Source organism: Haliaeetus albicilla, chromosome 16 (assembly GCF_947461875.1).
Source record: "Haliaeetus albicilla chromosome 16, bHalAlb1.1, whole genome shotgun sequence".
NCBI lineage: Eukaryota > Metazoa > Chordata > Aves > Accipitriformes > Accipitridae > Haliaeetus > Haliaeetus albicilla.
Genome location: NC_091498.1, coordinates 14,548,670 through 14,575,822, shown reverse-complemented (window position 1 = coordinate 14,575,822; position 27,153 = coordinate 14,548,670). Strand labels below are relative to the sequence as shown.

Genomic DNA, 27,153 nt, shown 5'->3' with positions numbered 1-27,153 from the left:
GGACTCCAAAACGTGCTAATGGGTCAGTAGCACTGTGATGACATTACATGGGATTTCTTCTAAATGACCACTGTTACATATGACGGAGAATTATGAGGCTAGAGAAGAGACACAAAGGTAATCCGCCCTCATGATTCAAAAGAGAAGGTAATTAACTTCTTCCCAAAGACTCCACCAACTCCACTCATTCTTTACCCAGGAGGAAACACACAGGAGCAGCAGTAAATCAACTTTACCTTAGTTATTCAACTGCAACTGCAACAACATGACAAATGAAGCCTTGCTCACATGACTTGCAGCAAATGCCTTCTTACCGTGAGACGTTTCGAGGCGTCCACTTCAATCATCCCCCGCAAAAGGTTCTGACAGTCCGGGGGGATAAAATGTGGCATGTGGAACACTCCACGTTTCACCTTCTCCAACAGTTGCCGCAAGTTGTCGTCATCAAAAGGCAGAGCACCCTGCAGGAATGTGACAGAGTGGTGGATGGGAGAGAAGAACAAAAGTGAATTAGAGAGGGCAAAAGGAGAAAAGCCAGGATAAACACGGTGAGAGAATGGAAAAGAGGAAGTCAGCTCACAAGGAATTATTATAATAACTGAAAAACCCTTTTATCCATTGAAAATGAATAATTTCTTAGTACTGCTGTATTTTCTCCAACATAGGAAACAAAACTGAGGACATAGGTTTTTTTATTAGACCTTTAATTAGAAAATGACTACCAGTATAAAACATAATACAAAATATGAAATTGCCTTTCCAGGCAAATTCACCAAAGATGCATGGATTCACTTAAATTCAGCTCAAGCTTTTGATCTGCTGGTATTCCTCCTGGGCATACTTTCACAGCAGCAATGTTTATCGTCTCCTTATTTTTAATCTTCCTGAGACACATTTATTGCAGACATTGAAAAGAAGGTGAACAGAATTTGAGAGGCTTTCAGTAAAGAACATCCTCTTTCTGATGTAGCAGTGAAATGACACAGCTGAAAGAAACCCTAACCAACATTAGCCTTTGGAAGCAGCAGACATTCTACCTGTTTAATATACTCCATCCAGTTCCCATGCTGTGGTCAGGTCATCAGTTCCTATTGCTTCCCTACTGTAGCTCACTTACATGAATGGCTTGAGGTTTTTTTAGCTGAAATTACATTTTGAATAGATCATCAGCTTGCCACAAAAAGCAGCAAAAGACCTATCCTTGCTGCAAGGACAAAAAGGAAAAAAAAGAAGTTGAAATCTTTAGGATAACTCCACCAACTGAAGCTGATACTCTTTTATAGCAAGTCTGCACCTTTCTAGATATTCTCACTTCCTTCTTTCACTGCCTAATTCTAGGTGCTGAGCTTCCTTGATTTCCAGGATGGTTTGTGGGAAGCTGCAAGCTGTCAACTGCTGTGATAATGAAGCTTTAAGTTGTCAATTCTGGCACTGCTCTTACTACAGCGAGTAGTGCATCTGTATAAGCAATCCTGTGTCTATGGTTTACGGAGACCAACAGCTCCATTTACAGAAGCCTCAGAAAGCCCACCTGATGGCAACCACTACTGGGCACTATTTACTGTTGTTTGTTCATTCAAGTGGCCTTGAAGAGAGAGAGCCTCCCTGCCTTCTGTAACCAATCCCCTGAGTTACCTACTCTTTTCCTAACCATTCCAGACTTAAAGGAAAATCAATTCTGATAGTTCAGTACTTTGGCTAATGCAATTTAAGCGACGATGAAGTCAGCAAGGCTGCTTTGTGGCATTTCCTGAAGGTAACAACTACAGCTCTTTTATTACTACCACCTGCTATTATAGCTTGAGACTTTTTGTAGGGTTTGTCCTGACATAATTAACTGGAGAGCTCTGCACTCTCCGTCAATAATAGACTTATTTCAATCGTTTTTCAGGCTCATGTATATATGTAGGAACAGTTGAACATGCAGCAACAGAGAGATACCAAATCTTGAGAGAGAATCCCCCTGAAATGAAAAGCCCACTCCTACAAATCCTAACCATCTTGACACATTCTCTCTTCTATTTTTACAAATTCAAGAAGTTATATTAAGAGCTCATTATACAGTTCTATTTTATCAGCCATGAAAATAGCTGCTCAGGAGCAATAGATGACCAGGTGCTATCTAGTGAGATAGTTGAAATTCTTCCCTGGCAACATCAAGATAAAAAATCTAAAACTTCAAAAATGTCAGTGAATTGTAATGACTAAAAAGAAAAAAAGAGTAAGATCAGTTAAGGTGAATTAGAGCATCATACTGAGATTACTTCAAGGTTATTTTGATTTGGGCCATTAATAAAATTATCATCACATTTTTTGAAAAAAAAAAAATCCTTTAAAATTTTCAAGTATTTTAAACAAAAATAATGTGCAGAATCTAATTCTGACTGTACATTGTACAAGTGCTTTTGTCAAAATAAAACATTTGAGTGAAGTAATTAGGTTTACTAATAAATGTATGAGGACATCAAAATTTGACTTCAGGCCTGTTATTTTTATAACTGTAGATGATCATCTGAACTATTACAGCTAAAAAAAACTTAACATGCACATAAAATCTATTCTCATATACAGTATTCAATCTGTACATGGTATATGCTTATATAAACATAAACTATATTTTCCTACATTATACTATAGAAATTGCTAACAAATGCCAAGCCTATCTGCCTCCAGCTGGACATCCCATTGTTGTATGTTTAGGAGTATTACATTACCACTGCAAATCAGAATAAATTCCACAGAGGATTGAAACTTTGATCGACAGAAGGATAAGTTACAAGATACCACATTTTGAATACTAAAGAAAGTATTACTGAGCCAGATGGAAACTAATTTAAACTTTGTACTACTGGCTCACTTTTATATTCCCAAGTGTACCAAATTAAAATGTAGCTTGATACTTGCACAAAACAAAATTGTTGCACTCAAATCTTCTCTTGATAAAACACTGCAGTTAATGTATGCATATACCTACTGAAACACATACGTACATACAGCAGACAAAACAGAACACTTCCCAAACCCAGCCATATTTTGATCTTGTGAAGGACAACTTATTGGACGCTCTCTGTATTCTGGAGTGGCAACCCTGCACATCCTTTGCCATCAAAAAACGTGCTGCAGTATCACAACACAGCAAAGAGCATTTATGGAGACAAGTTTTTGACACTTGTCTATGCTTTCCTGTGCAGGGCAGCAGCATTTCAAAGCAGCAGTGAAATATTCCTCATGCTTTTCCTTTGGGACTGATGTAGAAATAAGAGGAAAGGATGCAACTGAGAGATACAAAACCAGGGGAACTAAAAAAAACCCATCTGTACATGATCTCAATAGAATCGCCATTAAATACAGCAGCATTTTCAGATTTTTCTTTTCTTTTTAAAGGATAGCGCAAGGAAGATGACTCACCACGAGCAACGCAAATAAAATGACTCCGCAGCTCCAGACGTCTGCTTTCCTTCCATCATATTTTTCACCCTGCACAGCAATGACACAGACGTTCAAAAGACTGCTCACTAGCAAATGAATTAATTATCCTTGAAGAACAAGAGAGGGGAGAATGGGAAACCCCACATTTTAATTCAGCCACCTGCTTCCCAAGGTGGCCTTCCCAACTCGGAGGCCATGACACAGCCCATTAATAGAATTTTTATGAACATCAGTTTACAGTCTTATCTGGGATCTGTGAGAATAGGCTCAGAAGTGGGGAGCAGGGCAGGAACGGTCGACAGCTCACAAATGATTAGATCTGGCACTTAAACCGTGTCAGAGGTGTATTAAGGACATCAAGAAGGTGTTTTTCTCTTCCCTGGTTCTTCAGGGAGCTTGTCACCAGTCATGTTACTTGCGAACTCATAGTATTGTCTGGACAGTTGCTTCTGTATGCTTCCTGCTTGGCTTTACATTAAAGATATGCTATAAAAGAGGGCAATCTTGGCCACTGAAATCTTGGATACTTATTTTCAGAGGACAAAGGGAGAGTAGAGGGAAAGGATAGTTCATATCATTTAATGGAAACCAACATCACTGACAGGCAACCCCGGCTCTTCTACTGAAATGACAGCTACAGCAGAGACAGGAAAGCGTAGGGGACTGCATCCCCTGGGTGGAAAGATCAAGTTAAACGAGGCTACTGTATTTCTGTCGGATCACGTGGCACGAAGGGTACTGTGAGAATAACACACGATCATTTCCCTCATACTGTCTATGTAGCTTGATTCAGGGCTGAGCCAAACAAACAAAACCGTAGTTACGTTCCTTGTGTCCTTTCCAATGCTGTCTGCCTTGGCCAGATTTCCTGTAGAGAGGGTCTGTCTGTGTACTTGCAATGAGTGACACTTTAAAAAATATATTTATACACACTAATGTCAACCAACTTACCCGGATGACTTCAGGGCAAGCATAATGTGGTGATCTGAAACATAAAATACAGTCAAATGAGCATGTAACAGCCTTGTATATATGGATTACATGCATTTCCATTTTGTTTAGCAGAATCATGATTGGCTCGCTTATTCAGAATGCAAGTGTGCAAAACCAGCACTTTTTGCCTTACCTCAATGACAACATATTTCTAAGAAACTCAGAAAATGGTCAAGAAGCAACATAATTCAAAGTTCTATGGCCCTACTAAGAATTTCTTAAAAGCAAGGAAGGAAGAGAAGACCAGGCATATTCTGTGATTATATAGAATTCCAGCCCTCTAATCCCACCCTTTAACTAGGCCTTGTATCTAATTAGAATAGCCTTTTATAAGAAAAGAGACAGAACAATATTTTCAGACCAAACACATGCATCCCTAAACCATGTCTTGCATCTTTTCTGCTACGATTGCTCTCAATTATTCTAGTGGTCATAAAAGCCACCAGTACATGATTCAACATGCAATTTTTTTTTTCTTTCAAATAGTAGAAGGGATGGACAGTAGTACACTACCTAGTGAATTAATATATTCTTTTTGCATCCTTCTACCCATATATCTCTGGGTGAGAATAGTTAATTACTTCAACTTGCCAGGTAATCATTTTAATTCCTAAAGATTATAGCCACAGCTATTTATTTTATAGCCTTCATTAAAGTAACTTGACAAGTAAAAGGGATGCAAACTGTCTGAGACCTGTGGGCAAATCATGCTATTGTTTATACTGACACCTCCCAGCAGTCCCTAAGCCTGTCTTCATTTGTGCATTTGTTTCTTGTGACAAATGCAATCATGGCTGGGCAATACCTGTCTCACAAAGTAATGAGCAAAACAGAGGCACAATGAGGTTAGCTTTGTGCTAGGATGCTACATTAATGCCCAGTGAGACAGCCCATTAATTGAATTTCCATACACACTACACTTATCTTATGGCAAAATATCATCCTGTGGGCATGGAACGCCCTGATGTGGTATCACAGCTTTTGGCAGATGATGATAATAACGTCAGGGTACACTTGGGACTGCAGCTACCTTGACAGCAAAACTTAAGCAAGGAGAGAGAAATGCAGCTGATCCCTCACAAATTTCAGGAAAGATGGAATTCAGAAGTTTAGTACAAGATTTAATACTCCCCCACCCCCCATTTAAGAGGTTATCACAGGTATTCTAACCAGGTCTATCCGCTCAGTAGTGATCCCAAGTGTCTTAATTTAGACTGGATTTTAAAAACCTCAATTCAAGAGTGAAAACAGATCATGAAAACCAGAACCTTCCCTCAGAGAGCTGGCCATAGTTGGGCCTTAGGATAGCAAAAAGAATGGACTTGTGCCTAGTGGGTGGACAGACTATCTGGCTCTCTTGGCAGCTCTGTCACTGGCAGCCATATAGACATGGACAAGGTTACTGGACATGGACAAGGTTACTTAACGTTTTTAAAAGCTGCAGCTGGCCCCAGTTTGAAAAAGGTGACCAGAACCTCACCATGAGTGTATTCTTCTGACTAAAAGAAGAGCAATGCCAGCACAACTTCTATACCTCACAGAAGTTTGTATGACTGAATTTTGACTGATGCTGGGATTTGTACAAGGCTTTAACCTTTTAGGGAAAAAGCTTCTATAGGAACAAAGAGCAGGATGGCAACATAATGAAATAAAGCTAAAGCAGTAGTGTTAATAAAATTGTTGCTTCTTGACTAAGTGGGGGCTCATTTGGGGGACTTACTTACAGCATAGTGCTGGCCACTGCTGGAGAGAAAGTGAGGCCACAGTGAGACACCGAATTACTTAATGTTATGTATGTGTTCCCAAGCCTCCAAATTATATTGTTCCCTGCGAATTTGCTTCTTTATAGCAATCCAACAGCTACTCTACACCTGTTCTTTTCAATACCCCAAAGCCTTAACCACTAAAGAGTCATATCACTGGACTAATGCATGAGTTTACAAGCTTTTAGAAGACAAGTGAAATTATTCTTGTGAGAATGCTTAACTAGTGGTAGTGTCTTTTTTTCTTATCATAAAAATGGTGTATAGTGTACAGGTCATCCTTAAGGCACACACAAATCAGAATTAAGGACCAGGACCAGAACTAGGACTGCAACCCAGGACTGGACAAGCACAGCCAACTGTCACCAGTGCTAGACTGCTTAGACAGAACAGTGGAAGAGGGAACTATGGAGCTGTAGGGAAGGTAGTACTGCAACTATAATTTGGAAAAAACATCATGGACATTCACTCTGTTTAGTCACCTCAGAATAGAAAGACCAGTTCTAACATGTTCTATATAAATGAGTCAAACTAGGTTTATTGGAAAATGTATCGGGGCGGGGGGTAACAAAGGAGTGAAGACACAATCTAGATAACTGTTGAGCTCCTGTCACTTAGCGTGTCTGAGTTTCTCAGTCTTGCATGCATTTTAGCTTCTGTCAGGTACGATGCTACCATTGCCTTTCCTACAGAAGGTGAGTCACGAAGACAGACAGTACATTAAATGGCTACTGCAGGTGGTGTCTGTGGCTAAGCTAGAAACTTAAGCCAGACCTCCCAAATCCTGCATGGTATCCTGTACCGTTCAGCATCATCCTTCAGCACAATACTTTTTGGGTGGCCATGCCATCTGGGGTGCACTGGAAGAGTCAGTGTCTCCATTTGCAGAGTGCTTCTGAGTTCTTATTTGAACATGATGACTCCAACAAAGATTTCAGAACTCTCAATTGTGGATGCTGAGCAATGCAACCACCTCGATAGCTTCCTGTGCTAACATCCTTGAAAAGAAGAATGTTAAGTGTTGTGAAGAACCCAAGACAGGTATATACCTATTTATGTGTCCCACTAGCAAATGCACTTAAAGCATTTACCCTCCTGAGGTCAGCCGCAGTGCAGTGGAATCTGCTAGGTGTCTTACAAGGCACCACTGAAATTCTGCTAAAATCTAGGAGAGTGGGGGGAGAAAATGATATAATAAGTCCTTTGAACAAGTTGGATTGATTTGATCATTCAACAGATGCACTGCAACTGCCCAGAGAGCACAGGTTCCTGGCATAGCCATTCTGAATTCTTGCCAGCACACACTAGCTAGATATCTGCAGCATTATCTTGGCTAACAGCTCTAAAAGGGATCCTCCGGCCAGCCAGAACCCATAGAAAACTCATTTCCATGCTGCCAATCACAGAGCAACTTCAGCTGCTTTAAAGAGAAAACTCAAATTTAATCAAAAATCTATTTATCTTTCTACAGAGTCATGAATATTTCTTTGGCTCTTATCACTAATTATTCAATATACGTGTGTCAAGAGCAACATTGCCTGCCTCTTCCCCTAGGCCATGTCCTCATCATTCAGCTACATCTCTGTGCAGCAAAAGCCACAATCTGCCCTTGATAACAAATAAGTATATCGCTCATCAAGATCAAGAAGCAGTTGCTGCCTCTGGGTACTGCTGCAAAAAAAGCACCGATGTTGGCAGTGTTTATTTCAAGGCTAGTTTGTCTGGGGCAGGAAGGGCTCTCTGAATGGTCATTCACAGCTATGACTCTAGGACACAGTAATCTTATAGATCTTGGGGGACCTTAGCAAAGCATTTACATGGGATTTCAACCGGAGGAGATAAGCCAGAGTGCAATGGTGACATCCAGGACAGTCCTGGACAGTTAAGTCAGGCATTCAGAAAGAAATGTATATATCCTTGATGTATCTATCCTGAACTTCATCTGAGAAACTAGAAAAGTAGTTCTTGACCTGGGCACATCAAGATACAGCACAGCTACAGTAGATCTGAGACAACCAGGGCAACATCATCAGTGCAGATGCGATGTGCCTGTGACCTACAGGTCTCATTATGTAGGTAAGAGACCTGCACTGTGCACACACAAATTGACTGCCCATGTATGGTTTATCTGGGAATATACAGTAACTGCTTTTCCAGAGAAGCTGTTGGTTGATCCAAGAAGCACAGGGAAAGCTGTGTAATCCTACTCCACAGTGTGACAAATCCTGTGTTACACTACCTGATGAGTTCCCAGGTCCCATCAAACACGCGTGTCCATGCCTGGGTCCTTTGGTCCCATGCCTTAAGATGGTACTATTTGGGGAAGAAGAAAAGCTTCGAGTGCCATTCCTTAGGCCTCACAGCTGGAGGCAGAGTTTCTGCAGAGAGGGAGGAACAAGAAGCCTCCTTCCCTCTGTTTTTCTTATGCATGAAGTTACCTTGATACAGAAGGTTGTACAGGTGCATGGAAGTCCTCCCACGTCTAGCTGTCTTTGCTGTTGCTCGGATGCTAGAGTCCCTTCTCCCCCACCCCGTTAATCACAGTCTCCAAGCCGGCTTTCAGAGACAGAAGCTACCCACTAGCACAACGGCTGCCTTGTGCTTTCCCCCCATGCTGGGTAGCAAAGGGCTGAGATGAAGGGGAAAGCCAGAGGAGTAGCAAAATAGATAAAGGGAATTCTTCAGGAGAAGAACATACATTAGAGCATTCTGAGTGGAGAAAGCGACAGCCACAGATCACACAGAAAAATAAGACAGGGAGAGACTGAAGAAATGGTTCCAGTAGCAGTGGGTAGTTAAGGTTGCAGTGAAGGCAGTAGCTGTAGGTAAGGCTGTAATTAAGGCTGTAGCTGTAGTTAAGGCTGAATGCTATTTTGCCATTAAAGCTTCAACTCAGTCCTTTAGCTTTATATGAGAAAACTCAGCATCTAGCACTCAGCCATCTTACAGCTGTTTACTCCTTGAGCACAATTACATTTCTGGGGAATCTGTAAATCAGTTCATTAATATATCAGTTCAAATTATTAAGACTTGGAACCTTTAAGAGATCCTAATTTAAAAAATGAAACAGACCCCTGTATTAAGAGGGCATAAAGGTTGCAAAGTTAAGCTTTCAAAAGTTAAGAATTGCTAAAATAAAGCTTGAAGAGGTTATACTGTACTCTGCAGGTAAGTCGGGGTGGGGTGGTGGATCTGTTGCTGTCCCCAATGCCTCTGTCTTACTTGTGGCTGAAGTTGGAAAGTCTGTAGCAATGTGAGGGAAGTTTAGTGTCATGGAGGACAAGCCTGTGATAGAGGCAGCTGACTGACATACTGGAGGATCAAACTCTCTCTCCACCCCTGCCACAGAATCCTTCTGTGAAAGAAAATGAACAGGTGCCTTAAACTGAGATGTTCACAGGTAATTATGAGTTGCAGGTTCCTCAGTTTCCAAAATCACAGTGCAACACATCCGAAGTCTGATTTACAGTATTTATAAGCACGTGGAGCAGCAGCTGCAGTTGGTAGGCTCTCTGCTCTCCAGGTAAAGGACTGTTATCAAGCACTGAGTATTCTGAGATATGAGGCCCCAGAGTATCCACACTCAAAACTGGTTGATAATTTTGAGTTTAATTTTGCAGAATCACGTGTCCTCATATAAATGGAGATAACCAGATTGATGTGGCAAACATAATATGAAAACAGTGTAATTAATATTTGTAAACCTAAGATACTACGATGAAAATCATACCTAGTATTCATAGCAAGGCTTGAATGCAGTGAGCAGAAATTATGAATGGATCCATAAAATGAATCATGAGGAAAAATCAAACATTAAATAGCTGTTTGCTCAAAAAACCACACCACCCAAACACCAAATGAGGCAAAGATTTGTTGGGAGAAAACTGTACAAGCTTGTAATTAATGGCCATATCCTAACATGCATGGGCTAAGTTAATGCTATACTGGCAATCTTAACATTTTAAGCACATCTTAAATTCTCAGTGCTTGATTTTGCAGACTTAAAGCTCTTTTAACATACCTTGGGATGTATTATAGGTGAGGCTGGTATTAATGGTTATTAATAAAGTTGTCTGGTATTTTCCTTTATAATCCTGATTTTAAGTTGCCCATGACTTACCGTCAATTTAACAACTTAACAACAATTTTCCATGCTTGTCATCTGCCTCAGACTGGTTTCATGCTTGTGTGTGCATGCATGTTGTGTATGGGCCAAAACATTTCCACCATCTAAGTCTAATCTAAATTAAATATTTTTTTCCCATAAAAAAGGAAAATTTCTAGTATTCTCAACTGCAAAGGGAAAACTTGAGTATTTGTTTGCATTCTCTAGAAAAATTTACTCAAACTGCCACTAGAAAACTGCAGTTTGCATTTACGAGCAGAAACACCCTAGAGCATCAGGATGAAAATTCTATTTGCATTGGTAAAACTTCACAGAACAATTTTTCTACCTGAAACTGATACTATGAGCTGCTGCGGCTGGGGTTGTCACAAGGTACCAAACTTTAATACAAAGTGAGTGCAGAACCAACGGGAAATAGATCCAGGACTGACAGCAACTGACTGGGACAACCAGGTAGGGTAAACTAGAGCTGGAACCTAGTGGAAAAGAGAAAAGGATCTGGGATTTGGGGCAAATACAGAGCAGAAATGACTGGGAGAAGTCAGCAAGACTAGAGAGCAAATCAGGGAAGGAGATGGGAACGGAGTGCTGGGAATGGAAGCTCTTGATGAGATAGAGTAAAAAGTACTAATTCTGGCATTTCCAATTTTAAGAGCCTAAATTTGCAAGCCTAACAATAACTGAATGTAGGACACTTGCATATGTTTTAGACAACATGCACACATTTATTATAAAGGGGAAAGAATATGTGCAGCATCACGTCTTGTCATTAAAATCAGAAACAGTGCTTGGACACTGAGGTGTGTTGCAAATCAATATCGCTCTCCTGAATTATCTGCTCATCACGGGTGTGCTGATACACCAAATACAGATGTAAGGGAATCAGGAACTAGATGATCTCTGCTAGCATTTCTAACAAACACACAGTGCAATGGTTGTTATAAATACCCTGAGCTCAAAAAGAGCCAGTAATCAGTTCTTAATGAGATTATGTGCTTTTTTTTTTTTTTTTGATAGATCCAGGCAATCTGTGGGTCTGCAAAGTGTTGCTAGGAATTGCTAGGGAGAGCTGAGAGCAGAGGAATGGACTGTGCTGGGGTTGGAAGTTGCTGTTTTCCTCCATTATGCCACTGACAGGCACAAGGCTTTCTTCTCACTCTCAAAAAAATCATGATCTGCATTGCTCTTCCCACATGCACACAGCTTTCTGGATCAGGCTAGGGGTTCCCTGTGGAGACACCAATATGGGGGAACTGTTGCATACAGTCAGTTAATTGTGGGGCTGTCAGCAGTGGCGTCAGTCTCCATACCGACTGCCTCAGCAGAGATCAGGTCTGGTGCTGGAGCAAGCTACATTTACACGTCAGCTCTGTCCTAGCTTTTGGTTGGGATCGAGAGATTTGGAGGCAGGCAGCACACAGACTAGCACTGCTGTGGGTTCTCAGTCATCTGCCAGCTTGCAGGAATCTCCACCCACTAGGACTCAGTGATTTGAAGCTGTGATGAGTGAAACGGAGAGAAGTGAAGAGATGGCAAAAATTTACTTTGCCAGGTTTCTGTGAGGAGCAATGGGGAATTAGGAAAGACCTTTACAAACTCCCAAGAATCGTAACTCAACAGTATCTTCTTTCAATCCTTCATTTTAGCCATAAGCCCTCTTAGTTCAAGAAAAGGGAACAAGGTCCAGGGAATGCCCCAACACTTCCTACTTTTCCAAGACTCCTATAGAAATTACTGCAATTTACGTTCAGAGCAACCTGCGCACTGCAATGACTTGCTAAGATGGAGAACTGAAGCAGAGGAAGGTAAAGCGTCTTGTCCAAGACCACCCTGAATGCCTTCAGTAGAGGCAGAAGCCAAGCTCAGATCACCCGGGTCTCAGTCCTGAGGTTTAACCATAAGGCACTCACTCTTCTTGCCTAGTGACAATTCAGGATGGATTGGACAGTATCTACCATTCTGAAACACTGCAAGGCAGTGTGCTGGGAGGAATCACTGTGAAAAGAGACAGGGGAGTGTCTCTGCATGCCATTGCCTGGATGGATAAAGAGGAGTAAGAGCTGAAGAGATCTAAAATAATAGAAGCAGCATCCTACCGCATCTTCCGCTTCCTTCCTTTGCTGTTTGATCACAGACGTCCCCCGCTCCTGGAGGAATGCAGAGACTCACTGCGTTACTTTGGCATTTCAAGGACCATCTCTCCATGAGGCTGCCTTGCTGTGCAACTTCTGCAGTAAGCTGAGTTATTTCTGCAAACCCTACATACAGCTCCTCTTCCCTTCAAGGGTCTAAAGACATATGTTTAAAATTATGGCTTATTCTTCTGTGCTTTGTATATGCAAGATTTGCGCAATAGACATTTCCAGTAATGGAGATTCATTACAATCAAGATCCAATGGGCAGTCTGTCAGTGACAAATTATGTCAATGAAACAGCAAGTCCACCCTTACCTCGCTCTCCTACACAGACACAGCTGGATTGAACTTTTATTGTTTTCTCCAGGTAGCCATCAGTGCTACAGAAATCTGTGCAGATCTAAGGAGTAGCTCTCAGAAAACACTGACTCTGAGGTAGGCAATACAGCATACTTTAGACTACATGATTATCTTCAGGAGGCCAGTCAAGGCTCTGTGGTGACCTAAAGCCTACCCAAACTTTGGCCTAAACTTAGCAAGTCACTTGTGACAGCAAAGAATTTTTGACTGCACGCTAACTGCTCTGCTGTACTGACAAAGTTAGCTGCATCACACAGCTCAACCCCATCTGATCCTCCCACTCTGACTGACAGAAATACCTGGAGACTCCTTGCGTGACTGTCAATGGAAATGTTACAGTTTCATCTCATTATCGGTGTTCACAGTACAGATAAAACCATTCTGGAAATTAACTTCTGGGTGCACAGAGGAGCATCTTATTAAAGCTCAGTATCTCAGCCATGATTCACTCTGTTTTGTTCCTTTTCATGCTGGCTGAAAGTACCAGCTACAAGGGTAGGTAAAACTGTTGCCTTGAAAAGCTCTGAGGTTACTCTGTGTGCTCCAAGGGAAAGGGAGTCATAACTGGATTGCCTTTCTTTGTGAACAGTGTGGCATATTGTTATATATTCCTTCCTTCCTTCCTCGCTTCACCCCCCAAACCAGAGAGATCACAAGACACCAGTATCAGCCATGCTGGGCTCCATGCCAGGAGAATTAATGAAGTAGTGTAATAGCTCACACGGAGGCCTAGTGATTGGCACCACACTTAAAATGCATCTGCAAGGCAGGAGATCATAGCATTGCTGCTGTGTTCTGTTTATTACAGGCACATCTCTTCCGTTCCATTGATTTCTTTATTAGCACGTTTTAAGGCCGCAATGTGGGGGCTGGCTCTGCTTGAAGCATGGAGGTTTGAATTCCAGCACAGCTTATGGAAAGGAAGTCTCCCTTTGAGACTGTAGGCCTGGATGACAGAGCCTGGTGCTAACAAGGACTGGAACCCTACCGAGAGGTTCCTGAGGAGTTTGAAAAATCCTACAGGGCAATGTGAGACTGCGTTGGCTTTTATACTTCCTCTGTTTTTTTCATGGAAGGAAGGGGGAAAATTTTATCTAAAGAGTATACAGGCTTCATGGTTAACTGCAGGGAGGACTTTATTTCCTCATCTAGAGGGGAGGTTTGAAAGCGGCTGAAAGCAACAGATGTGCAAACTCATAGCTCCTTGCTTTTCATCTGTGCTGCTAAGAGATCAAATCTTGACTTGACGTGGACAGGAAGGAACGTGTGGGTCTCAGTGTACTCATCAGCCAGCATTCGATCACATCATGAACTTCAAATAATTTTGCTATCCATTATTCATGACTTTGAAAGCAGAGCCGTACAGCTCAGGACTGAGAGGCAGTGGCTGGGCTGTACAGGGAACCACGATGGCTCCACGTCTACCCTGAACTACCTTGGCTCAGAGCACAGACTGAAAAAACATGGACTGTAATCAGCTGAGGACAGGGCTGGGCTGGAGTTATCAGATTCACACTACCAAAGGCCAGGAAGAGTAGGTCTGTATGGGAGGAGGTGGAAATCCGCTGGTACTGTCTCCAGCTCCAGTTTCTGAGTTTGCTGTTATAAAAATTCAGACACAGGTAAAAGCTGGCATAACGGGCCCAGCCTGAAGCAGCTTGATGCAGCTGCTGCCCTTGCCACAGCTCACTCTGGCAGCCCCCCACAGTCAACAGAGCACCAAGCCATAGCTGGGGTTTGGGGTGAGCGGTGCATGGTGCAGTGGTGTCCCTAGAGGGAATGGTGATGAGAGGGCATTGCCCCCAGAGAGCACGTCCTGTCCGCTGCCAGGCACCCGGGCTTTGCTCAGCTGTTGGGCTTATTGCTGGCTCCCTTGGAAATTCTTAGAAAGCTCTTGCTGGCAATTGAATCGCCATGGAAATGTTTTTAAATTGCCCCTGCAATATTCCTCCAAGCAGTCTCCTTTGTATCTGCATTCATGCCCTGCTTGTAATTGCAAAGGACCCGGCTGCCTCCCTGTCAGTCCTGCATGTGAGCCGAAACGAAGCAGTGTGGAGCATGAACAGGAAGAGCTGCAAGAAGGCAGCCTAATCAGGACATGCAAATTCCATTTCAAAACCCCTAGATTCATTTTTTTCACCCCCTAATATTTCTAAAGCCTCTTCCTAAAACAGCCAACACTACTGCTTTCAGTTCTCAAAAATTATATGGCCAGTGAAAGCAAACACACCAGCGTATGCAGATGAATCCAAATCTGAAAGCCTTGATTTTTAAATCCCTATGTGACACCTGCAGAGACCTGCTTTTCACTGTAAAGCATTTTAAAACCCTTCTTTTAGCTATCTTATACACTATGTGCATCATATCAATTTATTACTTTGCTGAGAAATAACAATGCACAGCGTAAGTCTGCAGGTCTTTATTGAAACCCTTACTATAGACAACTTTTATGTCTGGAATCTATCACTGATTTTTGCAACATGTTCTGAGACACTCACCCACAACTGGTTTCTAACAAGCTGTCCCCAACCTGCAGCGATGCCATCCCAAAGTCTGCTATCCGAATGTTGTTCTTTTCATCCAGCAGTAGGTTTTCTGGTTTTAAGTCCCTGTGGCTGTAAAGAGAGGATCAAAATGTGAGTTAAATTATCCACGACAGCTTTCCCACTCCAAAACTTGTTCTTTAGCCAGCATAGCATCGAACCTATTATATTTTAATTGATTTCATTTTTTTTCCTGTCCCAGGCAGGAGAACACACATATCCAAGATCCAATCTTTGCAATACTCTAGACCATATTCCAAATGCCCACTCCTCATGAATGCAAGGCTTGAACCTGCAGTGCCCTGACAGGAAATGAACATCTTTGACATCCAGTGATACCAGCACAATCTGAGGGAGAGACTGAGAGAAATAGGTAGGAGGAGAATTTCAGCTTGGATTTAGGGCTGATATACTCCATCATATGCCAGCTCCTTAAGGTAGGAGGCAACACCATCAATATATTCTGTCAACAACAGGAAACGAAATGAGTGATATCTAGAGAAAAAAAAATCCTTGGTGTAAATGCTACTGCAAAAAGCCCCCATTAGGAGTTGTTTACATAGACATATGGCTTTGAAATTATTTGGTGTAATTAGCTCTGATGGAGAAATACCTTCAACTCAGCACTGCTTGTAACTAAGGATGCCAGCAGTGGGAAGGAAGAGAGAGGATTCCCTCCCTTCCATAAAAGCTAGATTCTCCTATTATTTGGCAACATGGGAAGAGCCAGGCAGCCATGATCTTCAGGATGGCAACTCCTACTTTAAATCAAAGGTATCATATATTGACTAATTTATTAATCTCCATTACCCACAGCCAACACCACTGTGAACCCATGTCTGCTTTTTAGTACTCAAGTGCTTTTGTACAATTATCACATTTACCTGATTTTATATCCAAAGACAAAAACCTTGCACAAAATTTGTCATGGCTCCCCTTTTCTTTCTTTTTCTTTGCAACTCTTGAACAGTCACAGAGATGAGAGAAGCACTTTAGGCAAACGAAAGAAGCAGCTCTTTTCTTGTTTTTGCTTGTAAGTAGGCAAAATGAGTCTTTGATGTCTTGCTAATAAAAGGTCCAAATACAAGCACTCAAACCTTGCAGGCAGAATGGCCAGCTTTGGTGGCCGGTCAGAACACAAACCTGTGGGAAACGGCCAGCCGACAACACATGCGAGTGTCTGGCGAACAACAGTCATTTGTAACAATGGTTCACTAAAACAGCTTACCCTGACCAGAAACTGAACTCAGCAAAAGAACCAGCGTTGGGATAGTCTAGTCCTGTGACACCCATAATGAAAGGCAGCCTTATCTTCATGCCATTTCCTCTTCACTTTTTAAGACATTCCCCTAGCAATCCTCTTGCATGCAACTGTAATTCTACCTCTATACCACTGTAAAGGAGGACAGTTTCTACCCTCTCACAAGAAACATGAGAGGCATGACAATGTCCTGGAAATGATCTCTGATCTGAAGTCTGAAATGATCAATTAGAGACAACTTGTAAATAATGCAGGCCAATTCTATGTAAAACCAGAGCGCACTGTAATAGGACACCTGGGAAGTGTAACAGATACTTCCAAAGGAGACTTCCAGCAAAATAGCGCACAAAGCAGGTACTGGTCATTTACCTTATCACTGAGTCCTATGATTCCTTGCCCGTCACTTTTTAAAGAGCATAAAATTTGGTCTCCAATCTTGTATAAACATGATGAACGCTGTGTGTTAAAGTGGCCTTGTTAACCATGGGCAAACAATCCGGTAGGTAATGGAGCAGCATGATTCAGATTTGTGCATATTTTCATCTGACAAAGGAAAAGGGGCTTTATCAAATCTATCTTCCTCATATAAATCAAAGTTTCGAGGTAACTGGAGACAGAAGACTTATTAGCCATAAAATAACTATCAAGATAGTCATACCTACTTGACAAAAAAGCAGGAGATGAGTGACAAGGAAACGTTCCAGACGCAGTGAATGACCAGTTAATGGCCAGGAAAAGAAACCCTGAATGCGATCATCAAGGACAGCAGTCCTGGACAAAGGCAAGATCATCAACATCTGCCAAATCTGAACATGCTCCAGCCCCAGAAGTGAAATGGAGTAAAGAGCCCACAGTCCTCAGGGAAGCTGGGAAAGCTGGACACTAATGAGACAGTAGTGTGTGATTTAATCTTTCCTCTAGCAACATCCTGGACAGTTCTCATCTTACAACTGGTTTCATTAACAGGGTGCTGGGAAGACCTCATCTGACTGGGGAGATGCACTGAAGTTCTCCTGTCTGAAGACTAGAGCTCAGTGGCAAGTAACAGCTCCCTGTAAAGTAAGTGGTGCTTGTTTGATGCTATAAAACAAGAAACCTCCCCACAGCTCAAGTTGTGTGCGTGTTCTCCTACTGTGCATGGTTTTTCAGTGGCTATGGTTGTTTTTCAGTCTTAGCGACTGCTCCTGGCTGACAGCTGAACAGATACGTGGTGTAGAAGTTGAGGGTGCTGCTGCCCATGCCTGTTCCACTGTTTGAGCGCTGGCTGATACCATTCATACATGTTCAGTTTATAGCAGGCATACTGCTGACGTATGCCTTTTGTACCTAAAAATTGAAATTCCTTGCTTATCCTAAAATCGTGTATTTTTTTTTAGAGAGAAGAAAGAGAACTTGAAGGAATGATCAAGGCAGAGCATGACCTAAGCACAGGATGTCCACAAGTGTTTCTCCAGCCTGGATACATGCTCAGTACAAAACATCTTATATTATTTCAGGAAAATGGTGCAGCTAAACGAAATGCAAAAATGCTCCCCTTCCATGCCTCAAAGCTACCACCCTTAGCAGACCTGCCACAGGCCCTGGCTAGAGCAGAATGTATGTGAACCTTGAACCAGCTCCACTCCCAGACCACTGAGAGCTGGTGAAAGGGAAGGGACAACACATTTGAAAATGAGTACAGTATTCACTGGTGGAAAGGAGTCTCCTTCTCCCCATTTCATCCTGTCTTCCCATCAGCTGGGATCCACAACACAGACAGTTTTAGGCCTGGGTTGTTAGGGAGGATCAAGTGGAAAAATGAGATTCCTATAAAGTGGCAAACATATTCAGGCTTCTTTTGGAGAGCCACTGCAAGAGAGAGAGGAAAAAGGGGGTGCCACCATCCACATTCCAAATGTGGAGTTAAGCTTCACCTCACTGTGCTGTGCAATGCTTTTCCATGAATGATCAGCCTACGTGGGCTGATGGTGGTCTTCAGGCAGAGGTCCTGACCCACCTCCCAGAGAACATTTTGAAAGCCTTAAGTTGGGACCTGGGGATTCACAGGACTGGGATAGTATGTGTGAAAGGAAATCTGGAGTGGCAACAGACCTTAAAGCTTTTTTTTTTTTTTCTCTCCAGACACTCACCAAAATAAAACCAAGAAAAATGATCAGCTCTTCACTATAGCCCACTGAGCAGAGAGGAGAGTGTGAACTCTGGTGAGAATAGTTACATTCTTTGCTGTCTGGGCCCTAAAATACAAAAACTGTCATACTGCAGTTTTGCATCTCTCTGACTCTTCTCCATCCCTCTTTCAACATAGTCCCTAGTGCCCAGTATAGATGGTTAGCATAGGAATTTCATGGCAGCCTGAGTATTTTTTTGTATTGTGGCAGCACTCTTCTCAGACACCAGGATGCCAGTGGGATCAGGCTTGCACATTCAACCACAAGAGAATTTTATGCCACAATGAAAATTTTCTTCTAGCTGAAACATTTCTCTGCTATCCATCTTTGGACCACTTTGAATTTGCCAAGGCAGCATCCGGGGGATAGAAGTCAGGCCAGGAGTCTGCACCAGAGTGGCAGAACCAGCACCACTGCCACTGGGAATGAGACTTCCTCTCTGCATTTGCATTTCCCATCTTCGCACTGCCAGCTTTTCAAATGCCAGAAGGAAGGCAGAGGAACATATGGGAATAGGGAAGGCTTGTTATAATTTACCAAAGAGCCCAGCAGCCCGGACAGCCTCATGCATTCGTATTTGGAAAGAATTCTCTTGTGCCAAAATGAAACAAAAGAAAACAAAACAAAAATCCCACTGTATGTGGTAATTACTTGGCATTAATGGAACATTGCAGAGTAAATGCATTTAATTTGGTCCCATTCCAGCTGATCTCTCTGGCTCTCCATGTCTTATATGACCACATCAACTCCTCTCTCTGCAGGTGAACAGAGGACTCATTACCCTTTTGTTGTTCTAAAGGCTCTAAAGCTGTAGGGGCTTTATCACATGGCTGGGAAATCAGAAAAGAAAGCAGCTTCTTTATTGACAAACACGGCAAACTCTCCTATTGAGCCCTGCATATGCTGAGAAAGAATATGAAAGAGAAATGCAGCACTGCAGAAGAAGTCAGTGTGATCCTGATCTAGGGTGGTCACAGACTCCCAGAGCTCCTCAACCAAGACAACAGAGCAAGAAGTTAGCACCAGGAGCCTGCATAGAGCAGGCTTTTGAAGGGAGAATGTGTGAGTGAAAGGGAGCCATTAAACAAGCCATGACAGGGGGAGCATACACTGTCAGACTCTCTGCAATGTCCCTCTTTTACAGATTACAACAAAGGCTTCACAATTCCCTTGCAGCACAAGATGGATACAGAGAGAAGTCTGAAAAAATTGTCCCATGGAAAAGGGCACAGTTCTTGGAGGTTTTGCACAGAAAATGAAGGCATACATATGTGTTAACATGTTCCAGCTTCCCACTTACACGCTGGCCATGCTTGCTTTCTGGCCGCTGCCACAGATGCTATTCAGACAGCTCCTCTAGCTCCCTCCATTGCTTTCCTAGTCCATCCTCCTGCTCTGGGAATATCCCCGTATCTGTACTGCAGGCAATTGTAGCATACAGAAAAAAGAGAAATAAAACACTCTCTCCCTCTCACCCAGCGTTGATGGAAGGTTTTTGGTTTAGGGACAGACTCCAGATCTTGGATTCGCCTGGCACAAGATGATGAACTAAACCATTATTTTAAAGTGATTTTTGAGCTGAAACATTCATATCAGTTTCTATGACAACTCAGTGTAGGTCACAGATTTCTAACCCAAGAAACCTCCTAATTGGAGTAGTTGCAGGTCATTTGTACTAATCAAATTGTTGGCTACTTTGCAAATGCTTTTCTTACTCACCCCAAACTCCCAGAAGGGCCAGACCACAGAATAATTGTTCTGCAGTATGCCTCTTAAAAGTGCCTGATGTGATGGAAATAATTTATCAGTAATAATTAATAGTATGAGAAGCAATATTTTTCATTTTCATGAGCAGAAAAAACCTTTCATCTTATTTTCTCTTGCTTCTGCAAATCAGATCCGAACATGTAACTTTTATCTACCTACAGAAGAATCTTTGTTTAGAGCCATGGTTGCTATGCTCAAATTTAGTAAGTTTTCACAGAATTCTGCAGAACAAGTAAATTTAGTTATAGCTAGGAAAAAGGACAACATCTATAAACATATTAGGAGACCAGCAGAAGGGTTTGTATGCATAAACCCTTGCTTGCTTTTTAACAATTATTTCCATTGATCTATTAAAACATATTGCTTCTCCCTACCAGCCTTGCCTCAAAACTTATATTCCATGTATTTCAAAGCCAGAACAGACTGTCAGGACTGATCACCACTGCTGTACTTGCCAGGGGACGTTACCTGGTTATGCTTACAATAAGACTATGCCATTTTTGAGTTTCCAGTGGCTTATATAAAGAAGTAAACTTACAAAAATACATGTTCTCTGACTTTAGCTGAGCTTATAACTTTGCCTTTGGCATTGCAGCTGCTGTACTCGATTGGTTTTCTCTGGTTCCCTGTACAAGGGAAAATTCCTCACTGTTTTAGAGTGAGTCTCAATCACAGATCTTAAACTCCTGGATTCAGGCTATGATTGGTGAATTTCAGCTCTCAACAAGGGAGAAAGGCACCTTTCTCACTTCTGATGGTATGAAAGAAAACTTGAAAACCTAAAGACTCAAGGACCAGAAGAAAAACCAACCAGAAACCAACCTTATTAAGTTCCACAATTTCTAGACCAGTTTCACATTTGGAAGCCTTGAGTCATGATTTCAAAGTGTCCAGCTGCTGCAGTCTTAAGTGTTCGACAGACCATCCCTGCAGAACACCACAGCATGCTCCTAATAAATGAAGCAAGGCAGAGCAGGGGTCATGAGGAGGGTGGCACTACCTGACAGAACATGGCACCTGGCATTCTTCGGCTTTCTCTGTTTCTCAAAGACATCCCAGATTTCTCCCTAAAAGCGTGCTTCCTTTACTGACAGTGCTCTGCAGCTCCTGCCTGCAGGAATATACCAGAGATTTTGGCACTACTGCTGTGAAATCTTGAAGCGTTATTTTATGAGGAGCCTTTCCCCCTCCTGCACTGATGGGAAGAACACAAGGCAAAGTCAAACAAAGCTCTTATTCATTGCCTCAGCAATCTAAGTCACACCCCCCCCATGCCTACGCATGCATACACAGACACACTTCAGCAAGAGCCTTGTGCGTACTCAAGCAAGCACAGCCCCAGGCAATGAAAGGAGAAAGGGCCCTCATAATTGTCATTTATCAATATTCATAAAGAACCCGCCTTAACCCCTCTCGTGCATGCTCGGTAAAAAAAACACAAAATGAAACCCAACCAAAATAAAAATAAAATGAAATAATCATCTTGCTGTTCATTACCGCAGGGGATTTCCTCTCAATGTCACCACTGCCCTGTGCAGTAATTGGCATTATCTGTTATCTCTGAAGCCATAATAAGGTTTGCCACGGGGCATTTTCTGTAATCATATTTTTATTTGTCAGCTTGTGAGATACCGACACCAAATATGAGCTTGACCAAAGCAAAAACCCAACACACACAAAATACGCAGGCCGCCAATCCCAGCTCTTGCCGGTGATGTCACACGCAGCCAATGAGGCACCCGCCAGCTCTCCTCGCCCAGCTCCCACCCTCTGTTGGCGATGCAGCATTCCCTCACTGGAGATAAAAAAGACACTTCCTGAGGAAAGCAAGGATTTGTGACCTACCCTGATACGTGCTCCTGCGCTGCTTCTGACAGAAGATATAGTCGGCACTGAATTAGCTGAGAGCTCTGCCACAGTATGGAGGCAGGATATTCAAAAGGGACTATTGATTTGGGGCACCCAGCTGAGACATCTGAAAGGCCCTGAATTTCGGAGAGCAGACACCCACCATTAGGTGAATGGCAGCTTAGGAGAAAAACATCAGTTATGTCCAAAGAAAACCTCCTAGGCTAGGATAGTCTTACACTGAAGTCCAAGGAACCCCAGGTTCCTCTGCCATTTCTTGCACCACTGCTGAGCGTGTCTGCTCTGGGCACTGCAGCATGGTGCAGAGCCCTCAGAGCTAGCACAGAGGAAGAGCTAGAAGCAGAAGCAAGAATGCTGCATCACTGAGCTAACTGCTCAGCTTGCCAGCTCAGGCAAAGCAGCAGGGTAACACAGATACACTGTTTGCAGCATCCCACGTAATGCCACTGCATGGTGCTGTCTGTCTGCACCCACGGTTGCCTGTGGGTCCCTAGCACAGCACAGCGCTATGTACACAGAAAAGTCCGTAGAGAACCCTACAGTGGGTTACCTATAAGCTTTCCCCCATGGCCAACCTGTACCAAAAAAACCCCATAAGTGACTGCACCTCAGAATGAGGTACATCAAATATTCCCCTGCTGTTCCCATTAAATAAAATAGGAACAGAAAGCTCCTACTTTTTTAAAACAACACACACACAGACTCAAGCTCCAAGCCTACTCTGCTTCCTTGTCTGAGCTGCTTGTTTGAAAACACCTCTCAGACACAGGCAATCTCTCCACACAGTAGCAGTAGAAGCCTTTTACTGACAGGAGGATTGGGGAATCCTTTCTGATTCTTTGATCCAGGAATCCTGCTGCATCAATACATTTTGAGCAGTGAAAGCTGAATGTGGTTACGTACTGCTGTGAAAGTAAGCCACAGATATTTCACAGTGTTTTGGGAAGTACAGACAGAAGATGGGACAATGATACGGGGCTGGGGATACCAGGCTATCAATCTATTCTGCCGGTAAGTTAGAGGCACCCACATTTAGTCATTAAACAAAGCAGAAGCCTTCATTTTTCAACATGGTCATAACTGGATAACCTGGCTGATGAGATGATTTGTCATTTCACTGCCCCACAACAGGACAAGGTCAGGCTTCATTGCTTAGGAAAGCACATTAACTTTTATACTCACACACACGCACACACGTACATATATGCATGCTCTGATTTTCAAAAAGGGTTTAATGATAAGCGTTCAGAATACAACACAGAGTCTAATATAACACAGACCACACAAGTCTCAGAGTGACCTGGAGAGAGGGAGAGCTTATGATTTACTGCTAACTAACTCGGCACTAGATGCTAGTCGAGTGGGAGTTGGCAAGGAGACAGGGGATTTACTTCTAAAGAAGACTACTGCCCACAATCCAGTACGTTTAACAGAAGAAAATGGATTCCTCAAGAGAGACATGCACTCTGCCTTGGAAATTCCACATTTTGTTAAACCTGCAGAGGTTCTTGTCTGTCTGACAGCCTCATCAAAATCCTCACTTAGTTTATTAAAGTCTGCCATATCAAGAGATATCCATCACAAGCCCAAAGGACTAGTATGTATGTGTATATATGCATGCTTTCATGGAAACTTCTATCCCAACAGAGATTCATATTTCTCTGGAATATCCATTTGGAAGAGTAATTAATTTATCTTCGGCTGTACTTAAACATTTTTTAATCTTTTTGGATTGGGTGTCTAAGTGTTAAGCCAAGTAGGGAACAGAAACATGTATGTATGCAATCCACCAGTGGTTACACTGCCCAGTGTACATAAAAAATGACAGCTGTACAACCTACCACGGATTATGCTAATTATAAGAAGGTCATGATCACTCAATCCAGTTGATTAGCAGGGAGGAAAAATTGTGGAATTCTCAGAATAAAACTTGTCAGAGGTCTCTGCCAACAGAGAAAACTTAGATCCTCTAGTTAGGGCACGCAACCTGTTCTTGGCTCCTATGGGAATTTCTCTGACTATTGTAACCCTGCCTGGGCCAGGTAGGCCTTGTCCTCAGGACCTTCTCACCCAGATCCACCACCTCTGAACTGCCTCTTCTGCTTCTTAATATATCCTCAAGAAAGGCTCTTATTTCCCTTTCCATTTGTTAGAAATATGCTCTCTTTCAGATTAATATTCCATGTTGAAATGAGTCAGAGATGTACAGGGAGGGGGCTAGAAGAGCAAGCTAAATATTTAGGCATCTGTTTTTGCTGTGGCTATTTATGCTGTGGACATCTGGTTCGCGAGTTCTCAGCACAAAACTGGGGGTACAGAAAATCACTGTACAGTTACTGAGAAGTAACTACACAATGTTAGTGCAAATCCAACCACTGAAGTATCTATCAGTGGCCCTTGGCCTCCTGGAGGGGGGGATCTACGGCTGTCTGTGGCTATGGAGAAGCTGCCATGCAGACATAACATAAATGGTCTCTCCCAGCCAATCTAAGTGCGAGGAGCTGGATTTCTGAGAAATAAGCAGGCAGTTATGGGTCAGCAGCTATACAGAAACTCTGTGCTCAGACTGATTATAACAACTTGATTTCAGTAGAATTTAAATTACTTAAATTTGCTGAAGATGAAGGAGAAACTGGTCCAATTTAAAACACCACCTGAAAGCACAGGTTAAACCCCACTTGATGGTTAAATCATATAATGGAGTTAGTGAGTATCAACAGCAGTCAGATCAAGGAAATTCTTCCCTACTGGAAGGGAAATTAAAGGCAACAGTGACTCAAATGCCCAGAAGGGACTCAGTGAAGGCTGCCAAAAGCCAGCAGGTTTCCAAAAACTTAAGGAGGCCATAAACTGACTTTGCTGTATTAGTACTTGTCCCAAGTTTCTTCAGGGATACATTTTGATACAGTGTATGTAATTCTCAGTTATTAGCAAGTGCCCCAAGAATGATGGAAACTAAACTGCTTTTCATTGGTGGTTTTGGTTTTCCTGGTTAAAGCATTCCCTGTGAGTGACTTCTCCTCCAGTGAGAAATGATGGACAATCTTCTCCATGAAAAGTCTATCTGTGACCGGTGCACTCGCCCACAGACAGCCAAGAATTAAAAATTACATCAGCACTTTACCCAATGCTTTTAGAGCTTTACAACTTCAGTTACTTAATAGTAACTAATGGTATCAAGAAATAAGATCCCTTTATTCTGTGCTTTTATATAACAGGTAACTCCTGTTGGAAATGGCTGTACTCACCATATTGAATGACTATGGCAGAAGTCTAAAGCAGAGATGATTTGTCGGAAGAACTTCCTGGCTTCTTTTGGTGTCAATCTTCCCTTTTTTACGAGATAGTCGAAGAGCTCCCCACCTGACACATGTTCTAGCACCAAATACCTAGAAAATAACAAAGCCAGGAATTTATAAGCACATTATCACACCAACCCCCTCACACTCACACAGTTACATACAAATACGTCTACAGACGGTCAAGGAGAACACTTCTGGAAAGAACAGTGGCAGAGAATCAGAATTTTAAAATCAGGAGTGATCAATATTTTTAACAGGGGCTCTGCAAACTTCAGACATGCCACTGTTGGATTCAGCGTTCAATATAATAGTGAGAGATAATCCAGAAGCCAAAAACGACTCAAAAGACCCGGAGGGGAACAAGAGAATAATCAGGTATAAGCTTTCACAGCAGCTCTTAAAGCTACGGTGGAGTAAGACTGCGTCCTAGGAAGCCTCAGATCCCTTAACCAAGGTGACAGTTCCTTTATAAAACAGCTGTGGCAAAGCTGCACTCACATACTGTCCTGTCTTGGACACTTGAGAACTAGACAGATGTCAACAAACTAGAGGGAACTAAAAAAAAAGAAAGGTGAATAGTTTAAATTATGGAAAAAGATGAAGAGAATTACATGTGCACAACCTACGTAAGGGCTTCAGCTTTTGCTGCTGAACAGCAGTGATTTGCTGGAGTAGCTGCCCTCCCTTGCAACTCAAACATGAAAAATGGGACACTGAGTGAATAAATGCAGCACAACAGGGACCTAGGAGCAAGAGAGGAAACCCCAGACCTCACATAGCACTCCTGGCAGTCATAGAGAGAAGAGTGAAATCTCCTGGAAGGAAAGGACTTGCCACGGATAGACCGCCTTGTTGTTGTAAGTAGGGGTAATGAAAGGCAGCCAAGCAGAGGAAAACTTAGTATAAATCTCTGGAAATGTTGCCTAATAGTGGGAATGAAATAGTTTCCCCAGGGAAGTGGCAGGAACACCATCAACTGAACCATTTAAAAATAAACCAGATTTAATATGGACTAAGCAATAGACTTCTATTGGCAAGAGGATTACTTGAAACCTCTGTGGACTTTTTCCACCTCCATTGTGATTTTGTGCTCTACTGTCTCCTTACTTGTTTGCCCAGCATATACTATTCTAATACAGAATGAAGAAATTATGCAGTGAGATTATTTATTCAGAATCTGAAATGACAAGTATAAACACAAATTATTATTATTCTTACTGAAAAATCACTTTTGTTCTTTGACTCTGTTAGCTGGTTTACAGAAACCTGTACCCCTCTCCTACTGCCTAACTCCTTTGAAGTGAGTTTCAGCGTTGCATGGCAAGGCACGTGATCTGAAAGTGGTTTCTGTAAAGCAACAATGCAAGGGTGAACAGTGCATTCAAACCAGTGGCAGTTTGTTTGAGAGACATTACCAAAGAACTTGCAAACAAGAAT

At 42.4% G+C, this 27,153-nt stretch overlaps 1 protein-coding gene across 14 annotated transcripts in view; it reads right to left on the bottom strand.

Moving 5' to 3' along the window:
• The window catches only part of BRSK2 (BR serine/threonine kinase 2), a 323,582-nt gene that overhangs the window by 68,574 nt on the left and 227,855 nt on the right, over window positions 1-27,153 (bottom strand). For all 14 annotated transcript variants that reach the window (XM_069803589.1, XM_069803593.1, XM_069803595.1 and 11 more), the window contains exons 4-8: window positions 25,663-25,803; window positions 15,305-15,421; window positions 4,381-4,414; window positions 3,409-3,477; window positions 315-461 (exon numbers count right to left, since the gene is read on the bottom strand). In XM_069803589.1, the coding sequence (XP_069659690.1) occupies window positions 315-461; window positions 3,409-3,477; window positions 4,381-4,414; window positions 15,305-15,421; window positions 25,663-25,803 (508 nt within the window). The remainder of the gene's footprint in view (window positions 1-314; window positions 462-3,408; window positions 3,478-4,380; window positions 4,415-15,304; window positions 15,422-25,662; window positions 25,804-27,153) is intronic.